General features: G+C 42.6%; 1 protein-coding gene across 20 annotated transcripts in view; it reads left to right on the forward strand.

Moving 5' to 3' along the window:
* The window catches only part of ppp1r9a (protein phosphatase 1, regulatory subunit 9A), a 343,843-nt gene that overhangs the window by 242,295 nt on the left and 82,637 nt on the right, over positions 1-18,911 (forward strand). For all 20 annotated transcript variants that reach the window (XM_078237727.1, XM_078237812.1, XM_078237839.1 and 17 more), the window contains one exon: positions 13,228-13,420. In XM_078237727.1, the coding sequence (XP_078093853.1) occupies positions 13,228-13,420 (193 nt within the window). The remainder of the gene's footprint in view (positions 1-13,227; positions 13,421-18,911) is intronic.

Here is an 18,911-nt window from a genome sequence, read left to right on the forward strand (position 1 = left end):
ACTGGGAACACGCCCCAAAAAACTGGTGCGATTTTCTCCTGTTTTCATGCTTGTTCAGCACTTAGACATTTTGGTAACATCGCCCCCTAAGATAGCATCATACAAGCCCTGATGTTTTCAACCTTTTTACAAAGGTTAATAAAAATTTAAGTAAATGTAATAAGAACGGATTGTTAGAAAATTAACATTTTCTCTTTGAAAGGTAAAGAGTTCAGTACGTTTGTGCATGCTAATTCAGGTGACACAATGATGAACAGAAAACAAATGTTAGAACTACTGGGTAAAAGGTCCCTGGTTCTAATTGGGCATAAATTCCAGATACAAAAGAAGTTATCTTTAGAGTGGAGAAGATAGAGGGGAGATTTGATAGATGTGTTCAAAATTACAAGGGTTTGATAGAGTAAATGGGGAGAAACTGTATCCAGTAGTCGGAGGGTTGTTGGCCAGAGAACACAGACTTGGGGAGAATTAGAAAAGGAAGAAGAATGGGAGATGGGAACTTCACTTCATTTGGAGAGTTGTGGTTTGGAGAGAACTGCCTAGGGTGTCAGATGGAGGTAACTGTTAGGAAGATTTGTATGGATGTTTGAAGGGGAACAAGTATTACATGGGAGTTGAACTGATTGGATTGGAAACTGCTTTTTCCCACTTTATCAGTGACCTTGCATTGTAAGGTCAGAAGTAGGGATGTTCACTGATTATTGTACAGTGTCCAGTATTGTTTGCAACTCCTTGGATAATGATGCAGTCTTCACCCATATGGGGCAAGACTTGGATAATATTCAGGCTCAAGCTAATAAGTGGTAAGTAATGTTCGCATCAGACACCAGCCAGTCAATGATCATCTCCAACATGAGTGATTCTAACCATCTCCCTTAGACATTCAAAGGCATTACTGTCATTGAATACCCCCTTTTCGGGGGATGGCCACCATTTACCCGAATCTTAACTGAATGAGCCACCTAAATACAATGACTGCAAGCGCAGATCAGAGGCTGGATATTTTGTAGCGTGACAACCTCCTGACCCACTAAGTTTTCACCATCTACAAGGCACCCCTTAGAAGTGTGATAGAATACTCTGCACTTGCCTGGATGAATAAGGCTCCAACATGCAGCTTGGCAGTATCCAAGACAAAAGCAGCCTGCTTGATTAGCACCCTATCCACCACATTAAACGTTCATTCTCTCCATCACCAGTGCACCAGGGTTTCAGCGTGTACTATCTGTGATATGCACTGAAGGAACTGACCAAGGCTTCTTCAGCAATATCTTAAAAATCCGCAACCTCTACCACCTGGAAGAACAATGGTAGCAGGCGCATTGGAACACCACCACCTGCAACTTTCTCTCCATGTCATACACCATCCTAACTTGGAATTATATAATGGTTCCTTCATTGTCACTGCATCAAAATCCTGGAATGTCCTACCAAATAGCACTGTGGAAGTACCTTCACAACATAGACTGCAGTGTTTCAATAAAGTGGCACAACACCACCTTCTGGAGGACAATTAGTGATGGCAATAAATGCTGACATTGCCAGTGAAGTCCACATTTCATGAACAACTTCAAAACAAAATCTCCATTTCCCTGTTCCCATTGTGCGTGATCAGACCTTCCCTCAAGTATGCTGGGCAGCATGGTGGTACAGTGGTTAGCAGGCTGCCTCACAGCGCCAGGGACCTGGGTTCGATTCCCGGCTTGGGTCACTGTGTGGAGTTTGCACGTTCTCCCTGTGACTGCATGGATTTCATTCCACAGTTCAAAGATGCGCAGGTTAGGTGGATTGGCCATGCTAAATTTCCCCTTAGTGTCATGGCGACTAGCTAAGGTAAATGCATGGGGATGTGGGGATAGGGCCGAGGTGGGATTGGGGTCGATGCTGACTCAATGGGCCGAATGACCTCCTTCTGCACTGTAGGATTCAATGCCCGTGACTCCACCCACACCCACAATCTTTCCATCGTTCCTAGTGCTACATGCCTCCCTGCATCAAAATCAACCAGGCTGTCAGTTGATGTACAACATCCTATGATTCTGTTGGTAGGAGAATCATAATTTATGAATCATAAATTATTCCACAACTATATCTTAGTCCTATCAAGTTATCCACCCAAAATAATTAGCCTTGTTAATATTTTTAAGCCAGAAATTGGCAAAACCTCAGGCAGGCCACTCGGCCCATCGAATCTGCTCCGCCATTCAATCATGGCTGATATTTTTCTCATCCCCATTCTCTTGCCTTTTCCCCATAACCCCTGATCGCCTTATTAATCAAAAACCTATCTATCTCTGTCTTAAAGACACTCAATGACCTGGCCTCTGGCAGAGTTCCACAGATTCACCACTCTCTGGCTGAAGAAATTCCTCGTCATCTCTGTTTTAAAGGATCGTCCCTTTAGCCTGAGGTTGTGCCTCTGGTTCTAGTTTTTCCTACAAATGGAAACGCCCTCTCCACGTCCACTCTATCCAGGCTTCAATAAGATCCCCCCTCATCCTTCTAAACTCAGAGTACAGACCCAGAGTCCTCAACCGTTCCTCGTACGACAAGCTCTTCATTCCAGGGATCTTTCTTGTGAAGCTCCTCTGGATCCTTTCCAAGGCCAGCACATCCTTCCTTAGATATGGGGCCCAAAACTGCTCACAATACTCCAAATGCGGTCTGACCAGAGCCTTATACAGCCTCAGGAGTACATCCCTGCTCTTGTATTGTAGCCCTTTCGACATGAATGCTAACATTACATTTGCCTTCCTAACTGCCGACTGAACCTGCACATTAACCTTAAGAGAATCTTGAACAATGACTCCCAAGTCCCTTTGTGTTTCTGATTTCCTAAGCATTTTCCCATTTAAAAAATAGTCTATGCCTCCATTCCTGCTTCCAAAGTGCATAACCTCACACTTTTCCACATTGTATTCTATCTGCCGCCACTTTGTCCACTCTCTTAACCTGTCTAAGTCGTTCTGCAGCTCCTCTGTTTCCTCAATACTACCTGTCCTTCTACATATGTTTGTATCATCTGCAAACTTAGCAACAGTGCCTTCAGTTCCTTCTTCCAAATCGTTAATATATATTGTGAAAAGTTGTGGTCCCAGCACTGGCCCCTGAGGCACACCACTAGTCACCGGTTGCCATCCTGAAAAAGACCCCTTTAGCCCCACTTTCTGCCTTCTGCCAGTCAGCTAATCCTCTATCCATGCCAGGATTTTACCCTTAACACTATGGGCACTTAACCAATTTAACAGTCTCCTATGCGGCACCTTGTGAAAGGCCTTTTGGAAATCTAAATAAATCACATCCACTGGTTCTCCTTTATCTAACTTCCTTGTTACCTCCTCAAAGAACTCTAACAGATTTGTCAGACATGACCTCCCCTTGATGAAGCCATGCTGACTCAGTCCTACTTTATCATGCACTTCCAAGTATTCTGCGATCTCATCTTTAATAATGGACTCTAAAATCTTGCCAATGACCAAAGTCAGGCTAACTGGCCTATAATTTCCCATCTGCTGCCTCCCTCTCTTCTTACACAGCGGTGTTACATTTGCTACTTTCCAGTCCTCTGGTACCCTCCCTGCCTCCAGTGATTCCTGAAAGATCACCACCACTGCCGCCACAATTTCCTCAGCTATCTCTTTTAGAACCCTGGGGTGTAGTCCATCCAGGTCCAGGTGATTTATCCACCTTCAGACCTTTGTTTCCCCAGAAACTTCTCCTTCGTGATGGCCATTACCTGTGCCCCCGACTCTCCTAGAGCTCTGGCATCCCACTGGTGTCTTCCACCGTGAAGACTGATGCAAAGTAACTATTCGGTTCCTCTGCCATTGCTTTGTTTCCTATTATTACTTCTCCAGCCTCATTTTCCAGTGTCCAATGGCTATTTTTGCCTCTCTTACCTTCTATATATTGAAAAGAACTCTTCCTATCTTCTTTTATATTATTAGCTATCTTACACTCATATTCCATCTCCTCCCCCCTAATTGCTTTTTTAGTTGTCCTCTGCTCACTTTTAAAGGCTTCCCAATCCTCTTGTGTCCCACTAATCCTTGCTACTTTGTATGCTTTTTCTTTTGCTTTTATGCTGTCCTTGACTTTCCTCGTCAGCCATGGATGCCTCGTCCTCCCCTTAGCATGTTTCCTCCTTTGGGATGAATTTCAGTTGTGCCTCCCAAATAACTCTCAAAAACTCCTGACATTGCTGTTCCACAGTCTTCCCTGCTAGGCTCCCTTTCCAATCAACTCTGGCCAACTCCTCCCTCATGTCTTTGTAGTTACCTTTATTTAATTGTAATACCGTTATATCTGACTCCAACTTCTCCCTCTCAAACTCCAGGGTTCAATTCTATCATATTGTGGCCACTACTCCCTAAGTGTTTTGGTTTCAACTACTTTCTGTGGTAGTGAATTCCACAGATTCACCACTCACTGGGTGAAGAAATTTCTGCTCACCTCAGTCCTAAAGGTTTTACCCCTTATCTTCAAACTATTACCCCTAGTTCTGGACTCCCCCACTGTCGGGAACATTCTTTCTGAATCTATCCTGTCGAACCCTTTCGGAATTTTATAAGTTTCTACGAGATCCTCTCTCACTCTTCTAAACTCCAATGAATACAATCCTAACTGACTTGTTCTCTCCTCACATGACAACCCTGCCATTCCAAGAATCAGCCTGGTGCTCCCTCTATAGCAAGGACATCCTTCCTCAGATATGGACATCAAAACTACATACAATATGCCAGTGTGGCGTCACCAACACCCTGTGCAATTTCAATAAAACAATTTCTTATAAGGTATTAGAGGTTTACAGCATGGAAACAGGACCTTCAGCCCAACTTGTCTATGCCGTCCTGTTTCTACCACTAAGCTAGTCCCAATTGCCCACATTTTGCCCATATCCCTCAATACCCACATTACCCATGTAAGTGTGTAAATGCTTTTTAAAAGACACAATTATACCAGCCTGTACTACGGCTTCCGGCAGCTTGTTCCAGGCACTCACCACTCTGTGTGGAAAAATTGCCCCTCTGGACCCTTTTGTATCTCCTCTCACTTTAAACCTACGCCCTCCAGTTTTAGACTCCCCTACCTTTGGGGAAAAGAAGTTGACTATATACCTCACCTATGCCCCTGATTATTTTACAGATCTCTAGAAGATCACCCCTAAACCTCCTATGCTTCAGGGGAAAAGTCCCAGTCTATCCAGCCTCTCCTTATAACTCAAACCATCAAGTCCCGGTAGCAATCTAGTAAATCTTTTCTGCACTCTTTCTAGTTTAATGATATCCTTTCTATAATAGGGTGACCAGAAGTGTACACAGTATTCCAAGTGTGGCCTTACCAATGTCTTGTACAACTTCAGGACGCCCCAATTCCTGCATTCAATGTTCTGACCAATGAAACCAAGTATGCTGAATGCCTTCTTCACCACCCTGTCCGCCTGTGACTCCACTTTCAAGGAGCTATGAACCTGTACTCCTAGATCTCTTTGTTCTATAACTCTCCCCAATGCCCTACCATTAACTGAGTAAATCCTGCCCTGATTCAGTCGACCAAAGTGCATCATCTCACATTTATCCAAATTAAACTCCATCTGCCATTCATCAGTCCACTGGCCTAATTGATCAAGATTCCGTTGCAATCCTAGATAACCTTCATTGTCCACTATGCCATCAATCTTGGTGTCAACTGCAAACTTACTAACGATGCCTCCTAAGTTCTCATCCAAATCATTAATATAAATGACAAATAAAAGTGGACCCAGCACTGATTCCTAAGGCACACCGCTGGTCACAGGTCTCCAGTTTGAAAAACAACCCTCTACAACCACCCTCTGTCTTCTGTCATCAAGCCAATTTTGTATGCAGTTAGCTACCTCACCATGGATGCTGTGAGATTTAACCTTGTGCAACAACCTACCATGCGGTACCTTGTCAAAGGCCTTGCTAAAGTCCATGTAGACAATGTCAACAGCACTGCGCTCATCTACCTTCTTGCTTACCCCTTCAAAAAACTCAGTCAAAATTGTGAGACAAGATTTTCCACTCAAAGCCATGCTGACTGTCCCTAATCAGTCCTTGCCTCTCTAAATCCCTGTACATCCTGTCACTCAGAATACCTTCTAACAACTTACCCACTACAGACGTTAGGCTCACTGGTCTGTAGTTCCCAGGCTTTTCCCTGTAGCTCTTCTTAAAAGTGGCACAACATTTGCTACCCTCCAATATTCAGGCACTTCACCTGCAGCTGTTGATGTTTCAAATATCGCTGCTAGGGGACACACAATTTCCTCCCTAGCCTCTTACTATGTCCTGGGATACATTTCATCAGGTCCCAGGGATTTATCTACCTTGATGTGCATTTTAAGATTTACAGCACCTCATTCTCTGTAATATGTACACTCCTCAAGATATCACTATTTATTTCCCCAGAAATTTGTGGAGTTGCGGATAGTGAAGAGGATTGTCAGAAGATACAGCAAGATATAGACTGGTTGGAGACTTGGGTGGAGAAATGGTAGATGGAGTTTAATCTGGACAAGTGTGAGATAATACATTTTGGAAGGTCTAATGCAAGTAGGGATTATACAGTAAATGGTAGAACTTTTAGGAGTATTGACAGGCAGAGCGACCTGGGCGTACATGTCCACTGATCACAAAGTGGCAACGCAAGTGGATAGGGTAGTCAAAAAGGCATACGGCATGCTTGCCTTCATCGGTCGGGGCATTGAGCATCAAAATTCGCAGGTCATGCTGCAGCTGCACAGAACCTCAGTGAGACTTCATTTTGAATATTGTGCGCAATTCTAGTCACCACACTACCGGAAGGATGTGGATGCTTTGGGGAAGGTACAGAAGAGGTTTATCAGGATGTTGCCTGGTCTGAGGCATATTAGCCATGAGGAGAGGTTGGATAAACTCGGTTTATTCTTACTGGAACGACGGAGGTTGAGGGGTGATCTGATAGAGGTTTACAAGATTATAAGTGGCATGGACAGAGTGGATAGTCAGATGCTCTTTCCTAGGTAGAAAAGTCAAGTACAAGGGAACATAGGTTTAAAGTGCTTGGGGAAAAGTTTAGAGGAGATGTGCGAGGCAAGTTTTTTACACAGGGTGGTGAATGTCTGCAACGTGCTGCCAAGGAGGTGGTGGGAGCAGGTACGATAGCAGCATTTAAGGGGCAACTAGACGAATACATGAATAGGATGGGAATGGAAGGATACGGACTTCATAGGTGCATATGGTTTTAGTTTAGGCAGGCATCATGATAGCTGCAGGCTTGGAGGGCCGAAGGGCCTACTCACGTGCTGTACTTTTCTATGTTCTTTGTTCCCTAACATCCATGCCTTTTTCAACAGTAAATACGGGTGAGAAATATTCATTTAGGATGTCTTGTGGATCCACACATAAATGACCTTGTTGATGCTCTCTCCTTAATTACTCTTTTGCCCTTTATGTATTTGTAGAAGCTCTTTGGATTCTCCTTTGTTTTATCTGCCAAAGCAATCTCATGTCCCCTTTTTGCCCTCCTGATTTCTCTCTTAACTCTACTCTGACAATCAAGGGATCCACTTGATCCCGGCTGTCTATTCATGTCATATGCCGCCGCCTCCTTTTTAACCAGGGCCTCAATATCCCAAGCCATCCAGCGTTCCCTACTTCTACCAGCCTTGCCTTTCACTTTAAAAGGAATGTGCTTAGCCTGAACCCTTGCTAACACACTTTTGAAAGCCTCCCACTTACCAGCTGAACCGTTGCCTCCCAGCAGACTCCCCCAGCCAACTTTTGAAAGTTCCTGTATCACACTGTCACAATTGGCCTTGCCCCAATTTAGAATTTTAACTTTTGGGCCAGACCTATTATTCTCCATAGCTATCTTAAAACTAATGGAATTATGGTCACCGATCCCAAAGTGATCCCTCACGAACACTCCTGTCACCTGCCCTTATTTCCCAAGAGCAGGTCAAGTTTTGCCCCCACTCGACTCGGGCCATCCACATACTGAATGAGAAATTCCTCCTGAATACACTGAACAAATTTCTCTCCATCCAAGCCCCTAATGCTATGGCTGTCCCGGTCAATTTTGAGAAAGTTAAAGTCCCCTACTATTACTACCCTATTTTTCTTGCAGCTATCCGTAATCTTCTTACATATTTGTTCCTCAATTTCTCGCTGACTATTTGGGGACCTGTAGTACAATCCTATCAAAGTGACCTTTCCCTTTTTATTTTTTACTTTTACCTATATAAACTCAGTGGGTGAACCCTCAGATATATCCCTTCTCAGTACTGCTGTGATGTTCTCCCTAATAAAAATCTCAACTCTCCCCTCCTTTCTCATCTCCTGTTCTATCTTTCCTATAGCATCTGTACCCTGGAATATTGAGCTGCCAGTCCTGCCCCTCCCTTAGCCATGTTTCAGTAATAGCTATAATATCCCAGTCCCATATACCCACCCATTCCCTGAATTCATCTGCCTTGCCCGTCAGGCTCTTGCATTGAAACAAATGCAGTTTAATCTAGACTTCCCTTGCTCTCTGCCCTGCTTTCTCAGACCATTTATCCGGTCATGTTTTGTGTACTGTCTCTGTGTTTTATTTCTCTTAGCCTTATTGGACCCATTCACTGAGTTCTCCACAGTCTCTGTACTCTACTCTGGCCCTTTTTGATATTTGACTTTGGTTTCTCTGCCTTTCATTTTTCCCCTTACTGCCTTTTGTTTCTGTCCCCGCTTTACTTCCCTCTGACTTCCTGCATCGGTTCCCATCCCCCTGCCACATTAGTTTAAACCTTTCCCAATAGCACTAGCAAACTCCCTCTAGGTAATTGGTGCAGACCATCCAATTTGTACGGGTCCCACCTCCCCCAGAACCGGTTCCAATGTCCCAGGAATTTGAATCCCTCCCTCTTGCACCATTTCTCAAGCCACATACTCATCTTAGCTATCCTGACATTCCTACTCTGACTAGCACATGGCACTGGTGACAAACCTAAGATTACTACCTTTGAGGTCCTACTTTTTAGTTTAAGTCCTAAATCCCTAAATTCCGCTTGTAGGACCTCATCCTGTTCTTTCCTACATCGTTGGTGCCTATATGCACCACGACAGCTGGCTGTTCACCCTCCCCCTCCGGAATATCCTGCTGCCACTCCGAGACATCCTTGACCCTTGCACCAGAGAGCCAACGTACCATCCTGGAGTCTCGTTTGCGTCCACAGAAATGCCTGTCTCTTTCACTTGCAATTGAATCCCCTTGTACTCAAATTGTCTTGCTATGAAGGCCAACATACCACCCTTGGTTAGCAGATAGGTGGGACAGCACGGTGGCACAGTAGTTAACACTGCTGCCTCACAGCGCCAGGGACTCGGGTTCGATTCCTGGCTTGGGTCCCTGTTTGTGTGGAGTTTGCACGTTCTCCCTGTGTCTGCTTGGGTTTCCTTCGGGTGCTCCGGTTTCCTCCCACAGTCCAAAGATGTCCGGGTTAGGTGTACTGGCCATGCTAAATTGCCCCTTAGTGACAGGGGGACTAGCTACAGTAAATGCATGGGGTTGTGGGAATAGGGTCTGGGTGGGATTGCGGTCGGTGCAGACTCGGTGGGCCGAATGGCCTCCATCTGCACTGTAGGATTCTATGATACCATTTGTCTCCTTAATCTGCCTAATAATCTTCCTAATAATCTGCCATTCTATTTTTGCTCCTGAAGTGGATAACCTCACATTTATCCACATTATACTACCTCTGCCATACTTATGCCCATACATACAGCCTCACAGCTCATCCACCCACCCAGCCTTTTATTATCTGCAAATTTGGAGACAATACATTTAGTTCCCTCTTCCAAATCATTAATATATAATATGAACAGTTGGGGTCCTAGCATAGATCCCTACAAGTACCCCACTATTCACTGCCTTCCAATTGGAAAAGGACCCATTTATGTCAACTCTTTACTTCCTATCTGCTAACCAAGACACTACCAGCAATCCTAACTTTACACAGGAGTATGCTACGTGAGACCTTTTGAAAGCCTTCTAAAAGTCTAAGTAAACCACATCCACCGGTTCTCCTTGGTCAACTCTACTGGTTACATACTCAAAGAATTCCAATAGATTCGTCAAGCATGATTTCCTCTTTGTAAATCCATGTTGACTTTGTCTGATTATACCACTGCTTTCCAAATGCTGAGCTATGAAATCCTTGATAATGGACTCTAGCAACTTCCCCAGTACCTACATTAGTCTCACTGACCTATATTTCCCTGTTTTCTCTCTACCATCCTTTTTGAATAGCGGGCTTACTTTAGCTACCCTCCAATCCGTCGGAACCAGTCCAAAGAATTTTGGAAAATAACCACTAATCCACTATTTCCAGGGCCACTTCCTCAAGTACTCTGGGATGAAGATTATCAGGCTCTGGAGACCTTCAATCCCATCAATTTCTCTAAAGCCATTTCCCTACTAAAAGTGATTTTCGTCGTCATCTCACTAAAACTTGTTTTTCTCAGAACTTCTGGTTTATTATTCATGTCTTCCTTTATGAAGACAGAAGCAAAGTATGAATTGAATTCCTTGGCCATTTCTTTGTCCCCTGTTATGAATTCTCCTGTTTCTGACTAAGGGGCCAACATTAGTTTTTGTCAATCTTTTTCTCTTTACATACCTGTAGAAACTTTACAGTCAGTTCTTATGTTGTCTGCTAACTTACTTTAATGCTCTATTTTCCCTTCTTAATCAATCCCTTGGTTTTCGTGTGCTGAATATTAAACTGCTGCCAATCCTCTGGTCTATTGCTTTTTCCTACCAATTAGTATGCTTCTTCTTTAAATCTAATATTATCTCTAATTTTCCTTGTAATCCATGGTTTGGCCACAGTTCCCTTACCACTCTTGCACCAAACAGGAATTAATTAACTTCTGCAGTTCATCTATTTGTTCCTTAAATGCCTGCCATTGTCTGTCATTGTCCTTTTCAGTAATGCAGTTTCCTAGTCCATCATAGACAATTCATGTCTCATACCATCATAGTTACCTTTATTGAGATTCAGGGCCCTGGTCTCAAAATCACTATCCACGTTGACAAAGAATTCTATCATATTATGGTCACTCATCCCCAAGGGTTCTGACACAACTAGATTGCCAACTAATCCTTTCTCATCGCACAATACCCAGTCCAGTATAGCCTGTTCCCTTGTTGGTTCATCAGTGTATTGGTCCAGATAAACATCCCATATGCACTCCAGAAATTCCTCCTCTATTGTACTGTGACTAATTTGACTCTCCCAATCTATATGCAGATTAAAGTCACCCATAATCACAGATGTTCCTTCAACACATACATCTCTGATTTCCTGCCTAATGCTATTCCCAATGTTACAACGACAGTTGGGTGGTCTGTAAAACACCTCCACAAATATCTTTTGCCCCCTGGTGTTTCTTAACTCGACCCATACAGATTCCACATCATCTGTGCTAATATCTTACCTTAATATTGTATCAACATCATCTTTTAATCAGCAATGCAACTCCAGCGCCTTTTCCGTTCTGTCTGTCCTTCCTAAACACTGAATAACCCTCAATGTTTAGTTCCCATCCTTGGCCACCTTGGAGCCATGTCTATGTAATGTCAACTATATCATACCCTTTACATCAATCTGCGCAACTAATTCATCCATTTTGTTTTGAATGCTCTGAGCATTCGGGTACAAAACCTAAAGCTGAACCCTTTTTAATGTTTCTTGTCCCATTCCTACTATTTTTTACTTTGTCCTTATCGGACTCTGGCCTTTGATTTTTCTATCACTTCTTATTCTCCTTGCTGTCCTTTCCACTTGTTCTTGATTTCCCCTGCTCTGAATCCTTACATAGGCTCCCATCTCCCTGTCGTATTAGTTTAAACCCTTCCCAATCATTCTAGCAAGTGTGCCCCCCCCCCACACACACACACACATTCCCCCAAGAACCTCAGTCCCGGTCTTGCCCAGGTGCTGCCCATCTTATTTTTATAGGTCCCACCTCCCCCAGAACCAGTCCCAATACCCCAGTAATCTGAAACTCTCCCCCTCTCACCATCGTTTTAGCCACATATTCATCCCATATATCCTACTCTGACTAGCACGTGGCACAGGTAGTAATCCTGAGATTACTACCTTTGAGGTCCTACTTTTCAGCTTGTTTCCTAGCTCCCTACGTTCTGCTTTTAGAATTTGCAATTTAGGGAAGTATAGTTCGTAGGCTATGATAGTTATTAATTCTCCTCAAAACAAGCTATATAAGTCTTGCAAAGTGATAATGTTATCGTAAGATTCTCACTTAAGTCAATTGACCCAATTTATTTATGGTACTTCTATATTACAGGATGATACAGACGGGCTGGTCAGATGGGCAGTGCAGTGGCAAATGGAATTTATCCCTGAAAAGTGTGAGGTGATGCATTTTAGGAGAACTAAAAGGGCAAGGCAATACAATGAACGGTAGGACCCTAAGAAGACAGAGGACCAAAGGGACCTCAGGGTGCATGTCTTAAGGTCCCTGAAAGCAACAGGACAGGTAGATAAGGTGCTTAAGAAGGCATATAGGATACCTGCCTCTATTAGCCAAGGCAAAGAATACAAGAGCAGGGAAGTTAAGATGGAGCTGTATAAAGTACTCATTATGGCACAACTGGAGTAATCTGTGCGCAATTCTGGTCGCCACACTATAGGAAGGATGAGGGCCCAGAGGAAATTCACCAGGATGTTGCCTGGGCTGGAGCATTTCAACTGTGAAAAGAAGCTGGTTAGGCTGGGGTTGTTTTCCTTAGAGCAGTGAAGACTGAGGGGGAACTTGATCAAGGGTTACAAAATTATAAGGGACATAGCGTAGATGAGAAGGAACCTTTCCCCTTAATAGAGGGGTCAATATCCAACGGGCATAGATTTAAGATAAGGGGAAGATGATTGAGGGGATTTGAGTAAAAGCTTCTTCACCCAGAAGGTCGTGGGAATCTGGAACTCTCTGCCTGAAAGGGTGGTAGAGGCAGGAACCCTTGCAGCATTTCAGAAGCATTTAGATGAGAACTTGAAATGGCATAGCATACAGGGCTATGGACCAAGTATTGGAAAATGGGATTAGAATAGATAGGGGCTTGATGGCCACTGCAAACACAATGAGCTGAAGGGCCTCTTTTTATGCTATAAAATTCTATGACTGTCTTTTAGCCTTGATTTTTTTTTTAAATTCCTTTTTCTAGATTGCAGAACTGAAGGTCGAACTTCAAAAATTAACAAGGACCAATGGAACACAAATGAACAATAACAATAACATCTTTGGAGAGGAGCAGGAAAGGAAAACATCATTCATGGATACAATGAGAGAACCTCCTCTTAAAGCTATTGATAGCTTGACAAGAATGCAGGAGTACAACCTTGATGGTTCAATTGAAGGTGGGGAGATCTGATACAAGTAAAGGATAATTACACATTTTAATACTACCTAGTTTGATTTGGAAAACTGTTTAGAATATTTGTTATTGTTGGATGATCCATCACCAGGCATGAAAGAGTATCTAAAATAGAGAACTTTTCAGCTTCACGTTGAGCGCATGAAAATCAGTAAAAATGTGTTTTTTTTTAAAAACTGAATATCTTTTGCTATCTTTACGGCATGCAGATTTCTATGAAATGGCAATCCTGCAAGCAGAGTTTAGGGAGCTAGGAAGGAAACTAGCAAACAAGACCTCAAAGGTGACAATCTCCAGAAATCTCCCTGTATCTCACAAATGTGAGTATAGAAATAGGAGGATCGAGCAGATTAATGCATGGCTGATACAGGAGGAAGCGCTTTAGATTTCTAGGACACTGGGACCTGTTCTGAGGGAAATGAGACCTGTACAAGCTAGATAGGTTGCACCTGAACAGATCTCAAACCAATGTCCTTGAGGGGTGATTTGCAAGTGCTAATGGCGAAACTTTAACTTACAGGGGTTACAGGAGGCGTTGAGGTAGCAATAGGGTAGGAAATAGTGAGCTATTAAGTGGGGTCAGAGTAAGAGGGAATGTAAAACAATCTAAATTAATATTATTGTGCATGTACGTGAATGCATGGAGTGTGGTAAATAAAGTTTGTCAGCTATAGCCATCAATAGTCACATAGAAATATAACGTGGCGATAATTGAGATCTGATTCAACGAAGGACAGGGCTAGGTACTAAATATTCCTGGATAAATAGGTGTTCAGGAAAGAAAGGTGGAGTGGTAGCAGTGTTCATTAATGAGAACACTACAGTGCTGGTGAGAGTTGATGTCCCAGAAGGGTAAGGACATAATCTATTTGGTTACAGTGAAGAAACAGCAGAAGTACAATCACATTGCTGGGTGTATTCTATAGTAGTCATGATGTGGAGATGCCGGCGTTGGACTGGGGTAAACACAGTAAGAAGTTTAACAACACCAGGTTAAAGTCCAACAGGTTTATTTGGTAGCAAAAGCCACACAAGCTTTCGAGGCTCTGAGCCCCTTCTTCAGGTGAGTGGGAATTCTGTTCACAAACAGAACTTATAAGACACAGACTCAATTTACATGAATAATGGTTGGAATGCGAATACTTACAACTAATCCAGTCTTTAAGAAACAAAACAATGGGAGTGGAGAGAGCATCAAGACAGGCTAAAAAGATGTGTATTGTCTCCAGACAAGACAGCCAGTGAAACTCTGCAGGTCCACGCAACTGTGGGAGTTACAAATAGTGTGACATAAATTCTGATTCTAGGATCGCATGATAAAGACTCAGGAGGAAAAAAGCAGAAATATTTATGTGAAATAGTGTGACATAAACCCAATATCCCGGTTGAGGCCGTCCTTGTGTGTGCGGAACCTGGCTATCAGTTTCTGCTCCGCGACTCTGCGCTGTCGTGTGTCGCGAAGGCCGCCTTGGAGAACGCTTACCCGAATATCAGAGGCCGAATGCCCGTGACCGCTGAAGTGCTCCCCAACAGGAAGAGAACAGTCTTGCCTGGTGATTGTCGAGCAGTGTTCATTCATCCGTCCTTGCCTGTTCTGGCCTACATGTGACTCCAGACCCACAGCAATGTGGTTGACTCTTAACTAGTCTTGAGGGCAATTAGGAACAGGCAACAAATGCTGGCCTTGCTGGTGATGCCCATCTCTCATGAAAGAATAGAAAAAAAACAAAAAGAATAAGAAACAGAGCACCTGCACCAAGGTATTATATATATGTTCAAGATTTTTTTGTCATTAGAATCATAGAATCCCTACAGTACGGAAGGAGGCCATTTGTCCCATCGAGGCTGTACTGACCACAATCCCACCCAGGCCCTATTCCCGTAACCCCACACATCAGGCTAAATCCCTGACACTAGGGTCAATTTAGTATGGCCAATCAACCTAACCTGCACATCTTTGGCCTGAGAGGGGAAACCGGAGCACCTGGAAGAAACCCACGCAGACATGGGGAGAAAGTGCAAACTCCACACAGTGACCCGAGGCTGGAATTGAACCTGGGTCCCCTTCACTGTGAGGCAGCAGTGCTAACCACTGTGCCATAATAGGTAATAATAAGTATAACGTTTTGAGTACGAGATATCCCAGGAGCTCTGTTGGGTTGAAATGTCATTAGTATTGCAATGCAATTATGTAAAAATTATAGGATGTGGGTTTTTACTGCATTTTCATATGTGTTCTGATCCTTGTCCTGTGTCGTCATCAACTAAGACGTAGGGCAAAGCCCAGGTGTTCCTACAGAAAATCAAAGAAGATTCAGTGTGTGTGTCTGTAATTTAGGTGTTGCGGGCTTTAACAGTATTTACACGACATGGTAGTTGTATATGCTATCCCATAGAGAGACCACTTCATGTTCTGATATTATCCATTCATGCCATCTTGGGTCTTCCTTGTGCACATTTTCCAAATGTATTGCCTTGCATTACCCCTCTCTTTTTCCAAACACCCCTCCTGTTCGCATCGCTTGTACAAAATATGTGAGCTTCCTTGATATCACTGCCTCAAACAAGTTCCTCTTAACATGAGTTTTCTCAGATATCCACTCGTTTGTCGGTTTGGCCGTCCATGAATCACACAATATCTGTCTGATATTCCTTTGATTTTAAATGATTTTATTTGAACCTCGTCACTCCTCTTGATGGTCCAGCTTCTGCAGCCATACGTTGCCGTCGACCACACAACATACAGCTTTCAGAAGACCAATTTTTGTTATCATTGTGAACCTTTGGCTACTCAATACTCTTTCAAGTGAGTTCACAATGCCACAACCCTTGTTAGGTATAATCCAAATTTCTTTGGCAGACTCTGCATCTTCCATGATGAGTGACCCAAGGAATTAACCTGTTCAAGCTGAACTCTATTAATGAGAATCTTGCAGGTCGTTCCACCCACCCCATCACCTTTGTCTTGTCGACATTGATCAGGAGACTGTATTCAACTTGGCCTTTAAATTCCAACTCACTGCCATTCTTGTAAGGGTACACAATATTTGCGCCATCATGCAGCAATTTTCTTCGTTTCTGTGTCATTCTTGTCAGAAGCTGACTGAATGCAATGCAGGCGTAGTTAAAACTTTTTTGTAATTAATCAAGCTTGAATCCCCATTTTTTAATTTCTTTATTAGTGTGAGTATGGTTATCCACGTGCATAGAAAATACAATAATTACTTTATATTTTAAAAGCTTCACACTGACCTAGTTCAATAGACCAAACTCTGAATCAACAGTTATCCAGTTACAACAGGTCAAAAAATTGAGTTCCGGCTCTACCTAAACTGTATCTGCATGGTTGGAATGTGTTTCATGGGTTGAAACCAGGAACTACTTGATGCCAAAAACCTTTTTAGGTTGAAGTTTTTTTTAAATGCTGATTATATCGTGCTTACAGACTATTAATAGCATGTGAATCAATTTGCTACTGTTGTTGCTGTTGGGTTAAAAAATGGTAATTCATGTTTTAATTATTAAAGCGTTCTTCACTTGTATGTTAGGTATTTGGATTTCCAATTGCCTAAATGGTCAACATTATAGATGTAAAAATGTTATTTTAATATCTCTTTGTGTATGTTTTTCTTAACTCTCGTATTAGGACGAACATTTAGCTAGTTATGCTGTTACAAGAGGAATCCTGCACATACATGCCCATTTTCAATTGGAAACGTACATTTTAGTGTTTTAGGAAATGAAATTGTTCAAATCCCTGGATTTTTGAAAATATTGTTATGGGAGACTCAAGTTTTATTTTTGAAGATAGCAGAAGTGTTAAACAAAAGTCATTTTTAATCTTTATATTTTGTTTCTTGTCATTTGTAAATTGACTTGCTACAAGCAAAGCACCAGCATAAATATGTGCAATTCCAGTGGATTAACAAATATATTAATATTTTAGTCATAGATTTCCTTAAGTAAGGTGATAGCGCATGGATGTTGTTCAAAGAATTCCTATTATTCTTTCAGTATAGCCATGTAAGTGTGGGTCATTTTTTTTGTTGTTTTAGTTTAGTACATTTCAGAAAAGCTTTTTGAAAACTACACTTGCATAGATGTTTAGAGCACCCAGTGAATGCAATCTGTATAAGCCTCGTTAGGAAATGTAGTAAGTTGTATGCATGGGAGTAGGAAGTTGCAAAGGGACTTAAGTAGAATAATTGAATGAACAAAACTGATGGGTGGAGAGGACACTTTTTGGGGAAGTATGTGGTCATCCATTTTAGATGCAAACAAGATGAATTGGCATATTTTCTGAATGTCAAGAGACTGAACCATGGAGAAACAAAATAGTTAGAATGTCCATGCACACAAGTCACTAAATGCCACTGTAAAGGGGAAAAGAGCAAGGATAAATTGTATTGTATGAATTTCACACCTAACATGATTTGACACATTCTCCATCCATCCATCTCTTTCACTGAGAAAATTTTCTCAAAACCTTCCCTTTTGTAACCTGCTCCAAGCAGGATTTTGACCTCAGATCAATGTCAGCACCCAAGCAATCTTTCTGTATCCCTTCCCCATACCAGATTTCAGCCGTAATACCTGCACATACCTCCCATGTCCCAACTTCACCCACATCTGAACAAGATAATGGTCTTCCGCACCTCCCCCACCACCCCCTCATCTGTCATGTGATAAAGCTACCCCATCAAATGAGACAAGTTCACTCACCAACATTCCTCTTTTTGTCCTGTTTTTCCTTCCCTCTTTCTCCCCATTCCCACCACTCCTCTCTCTTTAGCACCTCATCCACAGTCCACTTATGTTATGATCCTAGACCAGGCCTCAAGTTTTGGTAAGATCTGGCCAGGGACCAGGAACATTTTGTAGACAAAATTTGAGATTCAAGACACTAAGAGCATAAAGTCAGAATATTTCATGGGTTTGAAAAAGCAAAAGTAAACTATTATACAAGGTCAGAAAGTTAAAACATTTAATAATATCTATCTTATCCTCTTTAACAATCAGGGTAAATCTGAGGTGCATGTGAATAAACAGGCAAACTGTGGACACTGCACAATAAATGGTGACCAAGACTGAGCCCACAGATTTCTCAACAATCTTCCTGGGTATCAATAAACACTGTGGGTCAACCAATATTATTGCAATTTTGTCTCTCTCATGAGGAATTCCAGTCTTCACCTTCAAAGATCTCACCTTGGAATTCTCTTCAAAAATCGCTCCAACTCTGACAGCCTCAACAAAAGCACACCTTGCAGAATTTCATTCTTACCTCCTGAGATTCCATTCCCCTGGAATCCTGAGTATGCACTCAAGCACCAATTCACAGGCAGAACCTCAATTCTTAGGCCGTGCCAAGCAGAATACTACTGCTCCAAAGGGGTACCTTTACCTCAGCAGTACAGAGTCACCAATCTTCCGCTGCCTTCTTAGAATGCTGGAACTTCTCCTGAGTTCTCACC

The sequence above is a fragment of the Mustelus asterias genome, chromosome 2 (assembly GCF_964213995.1).
Source record: "Mustelus asterias chromosome 2, sMusAst1.hap1.1, whole genome shotgun sequence".
Lineage (NCBI taxonomy): Eukaryota > Metazoa > Chordata > Chondrichthyes > Carcharhiniformes > Triakidae > Mustelus > Mustelus asterias.